The sequence below is a fragment of the Antennarius striatus genome, chromosome 12 (assembly GCF_040054535.1).
Source record: "Antennarius striatus isolate MH-2024 chromosome 12, ASM4005453v1, whole genome shotgun sequence".
Classification (NCBI taxonomy): domain Eukaryota; kingdom Metazoa; phylum Chordata; class Actinopteri; order Lophiiformes; family Antennariidae; genus Antennarius; species Antennarius striatus.
This window is the reverse complement of record NC_090787.1, coordinates 20,232,623-20,244,931: the sequence shown is the minus strand read 5'-3', so window position 1 is coordinate 20,244,931 and position 12,309 is coordinate 20,232,623. Positions and strand designations below refer to the sequence as shown.

At 41.4% G+C, this 12,309-nt stretch overlaps 1 protein-coding gene across 1 annotated transcript in view; it reads right to left on the bottom strand.

The window, feature by feature from the left end:
* Nucleotides 1–12,309, bottom strand: part of mao (monoamine oxidase) — a 40,083-nt gene that overhangs the window by 16,578 nt on the left and 11,196 nt on the right. Inside the window, exons 2-3 of the mRNA XM_068329914.1 lie at nt 2,179–2,273; nt 1,464–1,601 (exon numbers count right to left, since the gene is read on the bottom strand). Of these exons, the coding sequence (XP_068186015.1) occupies nt 1,464–1,601; nt 2,179–2,273 (233 nt within the window). The remainder of the gene's footprint in view (nt 1–1,463; nt 1,602–2,178; nt 2,274–12,309) is intronic.

Below are 12,309 nucleotides of genomic sequence, written 5' to 3'. Positions count from 1 at the left end.
CTTCAGCTATATGAAGAGATAGTTTTTATTTCCCTATAACTTACTATATTGACATATTGGGGCAAAATAGACACAGGGGTAAAATTCAGAAATGAAAAAAATTTATGTAATTGCACATAAAAACCACAAACATGCAGATCAAATTGATTTTGAACTGTAAAAAGGTTGCCATGGGCTTCTAACATAATTACATGTATATACAGTTTGTGTTATTTGTGCTACTCTTCAAAGGAGACACACAGTCAAATTCGAAAATGGAACAAATTGTATTTTATTGTACATAAAAACCCAAAAAATGCTCATTGAATTTGATTTTGAACTCAAAAAAGTTTGCCATAGGCTTCTAACATAACTATATGTAGTTTGTGTCACTTGTGCCACTCTTCAAAGTAGTTTTCAAAATAAGACTATGCCGACGATTCGCACATAAGAATGAGTAAATCATGCACATAGACGTTTGAGTCACAGATGTTTTCGTCACATGACAAGATGCACCAATCAGGGTACGTGTTTGCATCACGTGACAAGCATGTAAGAATCGCGAAACATGTTTACATCACGTGAATACATGCATCACCGCTTGTACGAGGGCGCCTACATGGACAGAAATACGGTGTCTGCCGTCTGACGATAAGCAGCCGTTGTGAAGCGCTTTTCTTAGATCAAATGTAAACGATCATATCTCCGGTTTTCTGGGGTCAATCGGCTCCAAATAAAAACCGTAAGACAGTTTCACATCTCTACTGCCACGTATACATGAGCACAGCAATCCACGTGACAGACTTTATTTGTTAAGAATGGTTTAAAAACATCATGCGCTCTAATCACGCCGGCGTGATCATCGGACTTTAAGGGTTAAGACATGAATAAACTGTTCATTCTTCTTGTGTCTGAACAAAATGGACTAAAAAAGAATCCATCCATTGGTTCTGTGTGCTCTTCCATTGCCATATGCAATTTTTTTTCCAATATGAACATGAAAAAAATATTTTGCTGAAATTCACTAATTCATTCATCTTCGTATCGCTTCATCCGCTGGGAGCTGGAGCCTATCCCAGCTGACTAAGGGCATGAGGCAGGGGAAATCTCCGGGTGCGATGCCTATGCACCACGGAGAGACACAGACATACACTCACGCAAAATATTTCAACATATTTTGCTGAAATATGTTGAACAAATATTTTCATCTGAACTAAAAATATGGAGTTTAAAGTTGAAAGTTGGTAACTTACTTTTAAAAGTTATATAAGTTATGACTGTTTTTTTCATATTGGCTTGGGGCACAAGGTGAAAACCATGCATAGGGCAGCAGCCCAAGATGACTGTAAGGGAAAATTAATGAGCTATTTTCAAGGTGATTATTATACTACCATTATATATCATGAAGGCAATGTCATTTTGGTTAGCATTCGTAGAATGTATGAGCAGAAAATTATCTATCACCATATAAAAATGACACTCACACTGTAATAGTGAATCAGGTCTCCCAAGATGTTGACTTTGTAGGTCTTTATGCCATATTCATGTGCAAGTCGAAGAATTCGGTTCTGTGTTGGTCCAACGTAAGCGCCACCTAGATCAACCCACTTTGTCTCCTTATTCTGAAAAAGAACAAAGCACAGTGAAAAATGACGAGGGGAAAATGTAAAAAAAAAATATGACTTTTTCTAGAGTACTATCTTTGATGGTGTTGAAGAGAAAAGTAAAAGTGATTGATTGAGAAAGTTTCAGCCTTGGCCTTCACATGACAACTTTTGCAACACCTCAAATGGAATTATTTTGGATGTCAAACCAAATGAATGAATGAACATGTTGAATCTGTGGTCAAGTGTGTCTGTAAATCTGCTAAAATTTATGGGAGACAGAACAAATTTGCGAAAATAAAGCAAACAACTTGAGTCAATGCACGCACAGAAGCCGAATATCCAAGTGTTCAGAGAGCGTCGACTGAAAATGGTTGGAAAACGTTATTTTGTGTGATGTGATTTGTCTATCTTCAATTCAAACTTATGGTTTAGTTTCCTGTTGGTAAGAGTGGGCTCGTCTCACACAAATGCAGAACACAGTATGTGCTAGCTAAAACAAAAGTGCAGGGTTTTTTTTGCCTGCAACAGGAAAAAGCTCTGTTTTTTTCTTGTCCAGCTGGTGTATCTGGGAATTTTGTACTCATGGACTTACCCGGACTGTAAAGGTGCGACCTCCGACCCGATTCCTGGCCTCCAGCACTACAGGGTTCAGTCCATTGGCTTTCAATAGCTTTGCTGCACTCAAACCTGAAGACAGAAAAATAATGGATTAAGGCAAATACCAACTACATTTCCTGCACCTCTTTGCTCTTCACAATATGTGCCATTGTGTATTGGTGGTTCATAATATACAACATGAGACTTAAGTGAGATACAATAACGCCCTTTGTTTTAATTCCCATAAAGGGAAGGAAGCAATTTTTTCACGTTTAATGACTGTGGCAACGTCAGATCTTCCTATAATTAAGAGTTTCAATTACCCTTCAGTTACCCTTCTCGATCATGTAACTTTTAGCAAGATTGGCAAATTGAATTCTTTAAATATCTACAAAGACATATGGGTATTATTTACATATCTGTATGATTTTCTTTGGAATATATGTTGTTTGTGTAACTGACTAGGCTGATTCTTGGATGCAGGTGTTTTTTGTAAAAACATTAAGAGAAACATTATCTACAAACAATCGTGAATCAATCATTCATTCATTTTCTGCCGCTTCATCCACGGGGAGCTGGAGCCTAACTCAGCTGACATGGGGTGTGAGATGGGGGACACTCCGGGCACGACGCCAGTGCACCGCGGAGCCACACAAAGATCGACAACCATGCACACAAACTCAATTAATCAAGTTTTATTTATGAAGCGCTTAATCATGGCAACAGACAATTCAAAGCGCATTCACAGAAAAACCCAACTGAACCCTCCAGAGCAAGCAAAAGCGACAGCGGCGGGGAAAAACTCCCCCATTGAAGAAGAAACTCCGGGCAGGACCCAGACTCTTTTGGACAGCCATCCGCCACCAATTACTGTTACTGATTTACTCACAAGATATGAAGAGAGATTTGGGAGAGAAGAAATAGGAAGGGAGGGGAAATCTCTAAACCAAAGGGAGACAAACAATTCCATAAACTATCACATGATCACTGCCTTCAGGGTCCCTCTGTCTTAACTTTAAATGCAAATGGACATTAACTGATAATTGCCAAGTTTCAGCAAGAGGTATAGGCCTCAGAAAATAACTTCCTTCTTGCTCCTCCTTTTCTTTTTCTCTTATTAAAAGAAAACACAAGGTACTCACTCCATCACCCAGTATGCTACTATTGTTGGATCAATGTGGTGTCGTACAGATGTACAGTAATTAGTTTTCATTTTGCTGCTGCAACAAAACAATAGCAACCTGGTGGGGTACTTTTTCAGAAATAGAGTCACTGAAAAAAAAAAAAAAAAAGTTTATGAGCCTTCATAAAGTAAAATCATCCAATACAAAATATTTATCAAATGTTTTTATTATTTTAAATATTTTCCATTCCACAAGACATTTTTGCAGTGGATCAATGCATAGGCTGTAACTTAAAAGTTATGGTTTTTACTGAGGGACAGTCCCTTTATGTGGAGCCAGCTCTTATTTGGAAGCTTGCAGTAAAAGTTTATTTGGCAAATCACACTGATTTGCAGGTAGGTCATTTCATGTGAGTTCATGCACTGTCTTGGTTTTGTTCTTTGAAAAAGGTTAAATTAATGCACAATTCATTAAATACAACAGTAAAACATATAATCATGTCTTAAATTTGAAAAAAAATGTATATATATATTTACTAAAGAAGGGTTCGGTGAGTGAGCATATGAAACTGGCAGGGTTCAGTACCACTAACAAGGTTAAAAACCACTGGACTACAATATGATATGATGTTGTTTTAATTATAATTTGCACTATATGATATGCACTGTAAGTGCAGCCTTTGCTTTGCTTTGTCGACTCCGGATGATAATCAACATCATCTTCATTCACATTATCCAGAGTCGGGTTCCAGGGGCAGCACCTTCAACAGGGAACCCCAAACTTCCCCTTTCCCTGGCCACATCAACCAGCTCTGACTGGGGGGTTCCAAGGTATTCCCAGGCCAGTGGGTCTGGGTCTGCCACAAGGTCTCCTCCCAGCTGGTCTTGTCAGGAACACCTCCCTAAGGAGGCGCCCTGGAGGCATCCGCACCAGATTCAGAGACCACCTCAGCTGACTCCTTTCTACGTGAAGCAGCAGCGACTCGACTCTGAGCCTCCTAGCTCGAAGGGAGACACCAGCTACCTGCTTGAGAAAACCCATTTCGGCCGCTTGTACCTGCAATTGTTCTTTCAGTCATAACCCATCAGTCATGATCATAGATGAGGGTAGGAACTGAAAGGTAGGTGGAGAGCTTTGCCTCTGAAGCGATCCAGTACAGAAGTCATAGATTTGATTTGCACGTTTCATTTGGCAAAAGTTTTACGTCTGATGCCCTTCCTGACACAACCCTCTGTATTCATCCGAGCTTGGGACCGGCACAGTAAGACAATGGCTTTTGCCCTCTTGCGGCTACATTATCGTTGATTATCTATTGGGAGGGAGGGAGAGAGCTGTTTTACATAACGTGTTGTCAAAAGCGCACACACTAATCCGAGGGGACTTGATGCAATGGGTCAGCGACTTCAAGTTCCTGGGAACGCAGCTGTTTAACAGCTGCTCTCAGGCTGACAGGAAGGCTCTGGAAAGGGTCAGTAAGTCAGCACAGGTCATAGGTGTAGTTATCCTCTCTGTCGGACATCTATAATACCACATGTCTGCGTGGGGTCACAAGCATCACCAGTGACAGTTCACACCCCGCCCACAGCCTATTCTCACTGCTGTCCTCTGGGAAGAGGTACAGGTCCATCAAGGCATGGACGTCCAGACTGACCAACACATTTTACTCAAGCGCGATCAGAGTACTGAACACAGTTCTCTGAAAGTAAAGGTTTACATGTTGGAAGTCCGTCCCAGTTAGGAACCCAGTGCAATCCCCTCGTCGCAGTTAATGCTACTGAGCTCTCTGCCACACAGTACATTGTACAATCTTGAGGGTTCATTTTAAATTTATTCTCATAATTGCTTGTTTTTGTACCTGTGTTTTGTTTTTGTTTTGTTTTAGTTTTTCTTGTGTTTGTTTAGTTACTTTATACTTGAACCTTTTGCACAGAGTTGTCAATTCAGCACCAATGACATAACTGCTAAACTCCACTGCCAGCTAAGGAGGAACAACAAAGAAGATCCCTAATTTCACCTTTGTAAATTATTAAGAATAATAACGCACAATGAAGGCATCAGAGTCCAGCCTTCTGCAAATTACAAAAAGGGGTTCTGATGGGGGGGTTTTCTCTATTCCTCTCAAACCACCTTTGACAAGACTGTGTTTGGTAGCAGCAGATAAAAATGACTTGAACTTTAGAGATATTTTTGTTTGAGTTTGGTTAATTTGCAAAAACAAAGATAATTTTATTGTTCTAACCTTCATTTTAAAACTGTGATAAGTAAGAGATTTGCCACCACACAACAAAAAGCAGTTCTGTGGGTGAATATGTGGTTGTCCATACAGTAGACTTATGCCTGTGCCATAACCAAGATTGATCAGGACAGAATAAATCAGATGGACCTATCCTATCAGCATGTACATTTGTTTGTTCAATCTAAACCAACTCCAGCCTCTCCTCCCCGTGCAAACACACTCAGCCTGAAAGGTTTTCTCCTTTGTTTTGTCAGAGATTGATCAATCTTGCCCCATTACACTGATGTTATTACCTGTACTCAGCCCTAAGGTCAGTCTTTGTCTGTGAAAACAAAGACTATTTGCATCTCTTCTAGGACAATAGAAAAAGGTAGAATCATTCTGGGATATTACTTTGATCAGGAAACCTATTTGATACAATCTCAACGTATATTTTAAATAGGTAGACTTTGTATAAATATTATTTTAAGCTAAGCATAGCTACCAAGTACTGTATCTTAAACCTTCAGGATATAAATGAAATAGTATTTGCCCACTGTTTAACCTTTTTAGCTGAGATGTTTATTGGAAAACGTTTACAGTAATACCTCAGTAATACTGTGTATTAAAGAAACACATTTCTTTAATTCCAAATTGTTTTAAACAGTTTATTAGAGTGTGGGAAAAGGTAATACAGATATAAGGTTGTTTAATATCAGTATGACTGTCACACAGTGCAGCAGTGAGCAGTCGAGCCTCACCTTAGATTGGAATAACATTCGATCAAAACAAGACAAGCGTCGGAGCTTTAATATCTGCTTCAAACTTTAGATCTGGAAAGAACCCGCCCCATTCAAACTGAGTAGTACACTCGTCATGAATTTAACCAGGCTGCTAATTTAATGGCAAATACACCACTCTGACTCGTAGAACTTACTTTAACATTGGTGCCTCACTGCCGTGAACCTCACTGCACGTCACTGGTTCATAAAGGTTAAAATTACCATAAATAATAAAATGAACAAGAACCAAGGCAGTCAGAGACTGCAAAATCCCACGACTTACCCTGACCTACTTCCAGGGTAGGTCAGGGTACCCTGAAAGTATTACCTGACAAGTGCATAGCTTTGACCTGTCATGGTAGGTCAAAGCTATGTACTAGCTTTGGCCTTCTCCCTCGTCTTTCTATCTTACCCGGTTCCTGAAAGTACAAAAGTTGAAATTTGATCTTGACCTAATTTCCTTGAGGTCATCATTTCATTTTCATCCCCTTTGCCGCTCAAGTAATGTGTTTTTTGTTCCATCTTTCTATCTGCAACAGTTGCGAAGATATTTGGTGAACATACAAACAGACTGACGAACACACAAACACACACAATACATAACTGCTTTGAAGCAGGATGTACAGTAATATTTGGTCGCTATATCGCAGAATTTCATTTTTTGTGGATGTTCAAGGAACACATTAACCGCGAGTAACGAGGGATTACTGTATTTGAAAATAAATTTTAGTACTTGAGAAAGTGCCAAAATTTGAGCAAACGTATTGGTATATATTTTTATGGCATAATTAACTATATTCATTATGTAGAGCAATATGGTATCTGTATACAAGGAACATTTTCCGTGTTTCTTCCCTTCCATTGTATCTAGCAATAGGACATAAAAGATGTAAAAGAATAGAAATGAATTACCACTGCGCCACCGTGCCGCCTCACAATTTAATATGTTATATGTTACTGATCTCAGCCAGGTTGTAATGCTACACTCACCCACATCCTGAATCCTCACCCTTATTGATGCCCTACAACCTATTTGTTGGTTTATTCAGAGTTCAATTATAAGTTAAGTAAATTATGATAGTTTTGGGTGGTATGAGTGCAAAGATGAGGAAAAATTTAAATTCTAACATAACACAAATGCACAAACATCAATTGCATGTGCTTTTGTCACAATCGCATATAAAATGGTTACAGCTGAGATGACAGCCACTTTTCTCATGGTTTGTCACACACAAGGTGTAACGTATTACATTGGTAACACACAGGAGCTGTGTAAATTAATAAATATAGGAGTTCAGCACAAAGGGTTCCTTATTTGCACAGGTTGAAGGTAATTCGTCGAGCTGACAAATAGGCTTTTATGATTAATTAAACTACTCTCCAAGCCATAACGACAAAAATAATACATCTGACAACACAGAATTATACATCTAGGATTATGGACGGACAAGAACTACATAATCGTTTTTCATGAAAAATGTAGGGTAAGTCATGGTGTAAAAGCTCAATACATTATGGAGGGGACCAAACAATTGGAAGGGGTAAGAATTTGTTTTATCAGTTCTGTTTTAATTGGAGGATAAGACTTTTTCCACTATTTCAGTCTGTTATACAACATAGATGGACTTTGCTCTAACTTCATAGGATGTTTCTGTAGCAGAATAACTTCCTAAACTGAAATGAAGATACTTTAAATATGTACCGTAAAACCTTAAAATTACTGTAAATTCACAAGAATAGAAATGAGTAACCAGAATAACCTAAAAGTAGTGTGTTATTTACAGTTTATATCATTCGATGTTCATTCATTCATCTTATTCAAATGTATAGGTGGGGAGAAGCGACAATGAAAAAGTTGAATGAAAGCGCTTCACAAAACAACCCAGCATTCACCCTTTCAAACAAAGAGGCTATCATACAAGATGCTACCACATCAGATGCAATAATAATTCACACACCAATATCAAGTCAAGTCAGCTTCCTTTATAAAGCTGCATATCAAAACAATTGTTATGGTTTTATCTCAGTTTTTCTCAAAGCACTTTCCCAGAACAACACAACGAGACCAACTCTTCATTTTATGGAGACCCAACTATCGCCCAGGAGCAAGGACACCACTGGGGAGAGAGATGGGGAGTTCGAAGACGAAAAGGGACAGGAAAAAAGACACAACCGCAACCACAGTAACAAAAGCAGCTAAAAGAATGATTATAAAGTATGATTCTTATAATTGCAACAATAAATAATTACTACAATAAAAAAATAACCCATACACATGTTGATTAATTTTAGTTAACAAAATAACAAAATATAATATTAGGGCGGCACGGTGGCGCAGTGGTTAGCGCTGCTGCCTCACAACACGGCGAACCCGGGTTCGAGTCCCGCTCTGTGCGGAGTTCGCATGCTCTCCCCGTGTCTGCGTGGGTTCTCTCCGGGTTCTCCGGCTTCCTCCCACCTCCAAAAGCATGCGCTTCAGGTTAATTGGCCGGTCCCAAATTGACCGTAGGAGTGAGTGTGTGTGTGAATGATCGTTTGTTTCTGTGTGGCTCCGCGGTACACTGGCGTCGTACCCGGAGTGTCCCCCGCCTCACGCCCTGAGACTGCCAGGATAGGCACTGGCTACCCCGCGACCTGCGTTAGCAGATTAAGCGGGTTGGAAAATGAATGAATGAATGAAAAAAAATATAATATTGAAGTATCACCTCAAACTCAAATAGAAATGCCCAACAAAAGCAGAAGACGTGGATTAGAAGATGAATGAATTTGAGTTATATTCAATTGCCTGTGATGAGTCAAGTGATGTAAACGATATTGAACAGAGAGCACTTTTGTGCAGATGAGAGAACTCTAATGGGACGAAAAAGTATGCATTTGGAGTCTTATCCATCTTAGGGTCATCATGCTTACGCAAGCACGTTTTCTCGATCATGAATAATAATAATATATAACATATATATGGTATTTAAGGCTGTGAAAATGAGGCCTAATGTTCATCTGATGTTATCAATGAAGTTACAAAGAAACAAATAAAAAGACAAATAAATCTCCAACACATTTGACTGTATTTGACAAGCTTTGGCTGTGCCGTGAATGTGCGTGGGGGGGGGTGTGCGTGCCTCCATGCGTGCATGCCTTGTAGATCTGCTGCTTTTCATAGTTATAGTCATCTTTACTGACAAATGTACCATATATGCACAACATACAACACAGACTAAATTACAGTCCACTCAGACCCACAGGCATTTATAAAAACAAACAAACACGAAAGCACTTTTCTTGATCAATGTTTACACCAAGTTGAAAGTACTCAAATGTGTTCCACCAGCTGTCATGAACATGTAACTAGGTATTTGATGACTGTATCAATTAAGCAATTAACCCCTTTGTGCCCTGTCTGTGGTAGGGCATCCACTGTCACTGAATATAAATCAGAATCAGAAAAAGTTTTATTGCCAAGTACAGTAAAGTTTACCATATGAGGAACTTGACATGGTGTCGGTGCATTATAAGGTGGAAGAGAAGCAATAAGGAATAAGGAATAAAACATATTTACAATTTACATTACAATGTGATGTGATATACACTCACCAGCCACTTTATTAGGTACACCATGCTAGTAACGGGTTGGACCGCCTTTTGCCTTCAGAACTGCCTCAATTCTTCGTGGCATAGATTCAACAAGGTGCTGGAAGCATTCCTCAGAGAGTTTGGTCCATATTGACATGATAGCATCACACAGTTGGCGCAGATTTGTCGGCTGCACATCCATGATGCGAATCTCCCGTTCCACCACATCCCAAAGATGCTCTATTGGATTGAGATCTGGTGACTGTGGAGGCCATTTGAGTACAGTGAACTCATTGTCATGTTCAAGAAACCAGTCTGAGATGATTCCAGCTTTATCACATGGTGCATTATCCTGCTGAAAGTAGCCATCAGAAGTTGGGTACATTGTGGTCATAAAGGGATGGACATGGTCAGCAACAATACTCAGGTAGGCTGTGGCGTTGCAACTATGCTCGATTGGTACCAAGGGGCCCAAAGAGTGCCAAGAAAATATTCCCCACACCATTACACCACCACCACCAGCCTGAACCGTTGATACAAGGCAGGATGGATCCATGCATTCATGTTGTTGACGCCAAATTCTGACCCTACCATCCGAATGTCGCAGCAGAAATCGAGACTCATCAGACCAGGCAACGTTTTTCCAATCTTCTATTGTCCAATTTCGATGAGCTTGTGCAAATTGTAGCCTCAGTTTCCTGTTCTTAGCTGAAAGGAGTGGCACCCGGCGTGGTCTTCTGCTGCTGTAGCCCATCTGCCTCAAAGTTCGACATACTGTGCTTTCAGAGATGCTCTTCTGCCAACCTTGGTTGTAACGGGTGGTTATTTGAGTCACTGTTGCCTTTCTATCAGCTCAAACCAGTCTGGCCATTCTCCTCTGACCTCTGGCATCAACAAGGCATTTCCGCCCACAGAACTGCCGCTCACTGGATTTTTTTTCTTTTTCGGACCATTCTCTGTAAACCCTAGAGATGGTTGTGCGTGAAAATCCCGGTGGATCAGCAGTTTCTTAAATACTCAGACCAGCCCTTCTGGCACTAACAACCATGCCACGTTCAAAGTCACTCAAATCACCTTTCTTCCCCATACTGATGCTCGGTTTGAACTGCAGGAGATTGTCTTGACCATGTCTACATGCCTAAATGCACTGAGTTGCCACCATGTGATTGGCTGATTAGATATTAAGTGTTAACGAGCAGTTGGACAGGTGTACCTAATAAAGTGGCCGGTGATACACCAACCAATATGGTTGGTGTATACAAGCGAAGAAGAGAAGTCCAAAGAGTAAACTGTCACTGCAGGGTGTTCAGGGGCAGATGGTTACCTGGGGGGGGGGGGCGGCATTGTTCATTAGGCTGACTGCAGTGGGGAAGAAGCTGTTTTTATGGCGTGAGGCCCTGGTCCGGATGGACCGTAGCCTCTTGCCAGAGGTGAGGGTCTGGAACAGGTTGTGGCCAGGATGAGAGGGCTCAGCAGCAATCCTGGCTGCATGTCTGCAGGTCCTTGTGTCGAACAGTTCCTGGAGGTTTGGCAGGCAGCAGCCGATCACCTTCTCCGCAGAACGGATGACGCGCTGCAGCTTGGCCTTGTCCCTGGCCGTGGCTGCAGCAAACCACACTGACATGGAGGATGTGACAATTGACTGAATGGTGGCAATGTAGAAGTTCACCAGCATCTTCGCAGGGAGGTGAAACTTCTTCAGCTGCCGCAAGAAATACATCCTCTGCTGAGCCTTCTTGGTGAGGGAGCCGATGTTTTGCTCCCATTTGAGCTCCCGGGTGATGGTGGTACCCAGGAAGTGGAAGGACTCTACAGGGGTCACTGGAGTGTCACAGATGATGATGGGGGGGAGGGCATGAGGGTCTTTCCTGAAGTCTACTATCATCTCCACTATTTTGACAGCGTTGAGCTCCAGGTTGTTCCTGCTGCACCATGATATCAGGCGGTCCAGCTCAATTCTGTAGGCCGACTCATCCCCATCAGAGATGAGGCCGATGAGGGTGGTGTCATCAGCAAACTTCAGGAGTTTGACAGACTGGTGACCAGATGTGCAGCAGTTGGTGTACAGGGAGAGGAGCAGAGGGGAAAGAACGCAGCCTTGGGGGGATCCAGTGCTGATAGTCTGGGTGTTGGAGACATGCTTCCCCAGCCTCACGAACTGCCGTCTGTCTGTCAGGAAGTCTGTAATCCACCTGCACATTGAGTCGGGCACGTTCAGCTTTGAGTTTGTCATGGAGCAGAGCTGGGATGATTGTATAGAAAGCAAAGCTGAAGTCCACAAACAGAATCCTGGCATAGGATCCTGGGGAGTCCAGGTGCTGGAGGACAAAGTGTAGCGCCATGTTTACAGCATCGTCTACAGATCTGTTGGCTCTGTAGGCGAACTGCAGAGGGTCCAGGAGGTTGCCAGTAATTTCCTTGAGGTGGGTCAGGAC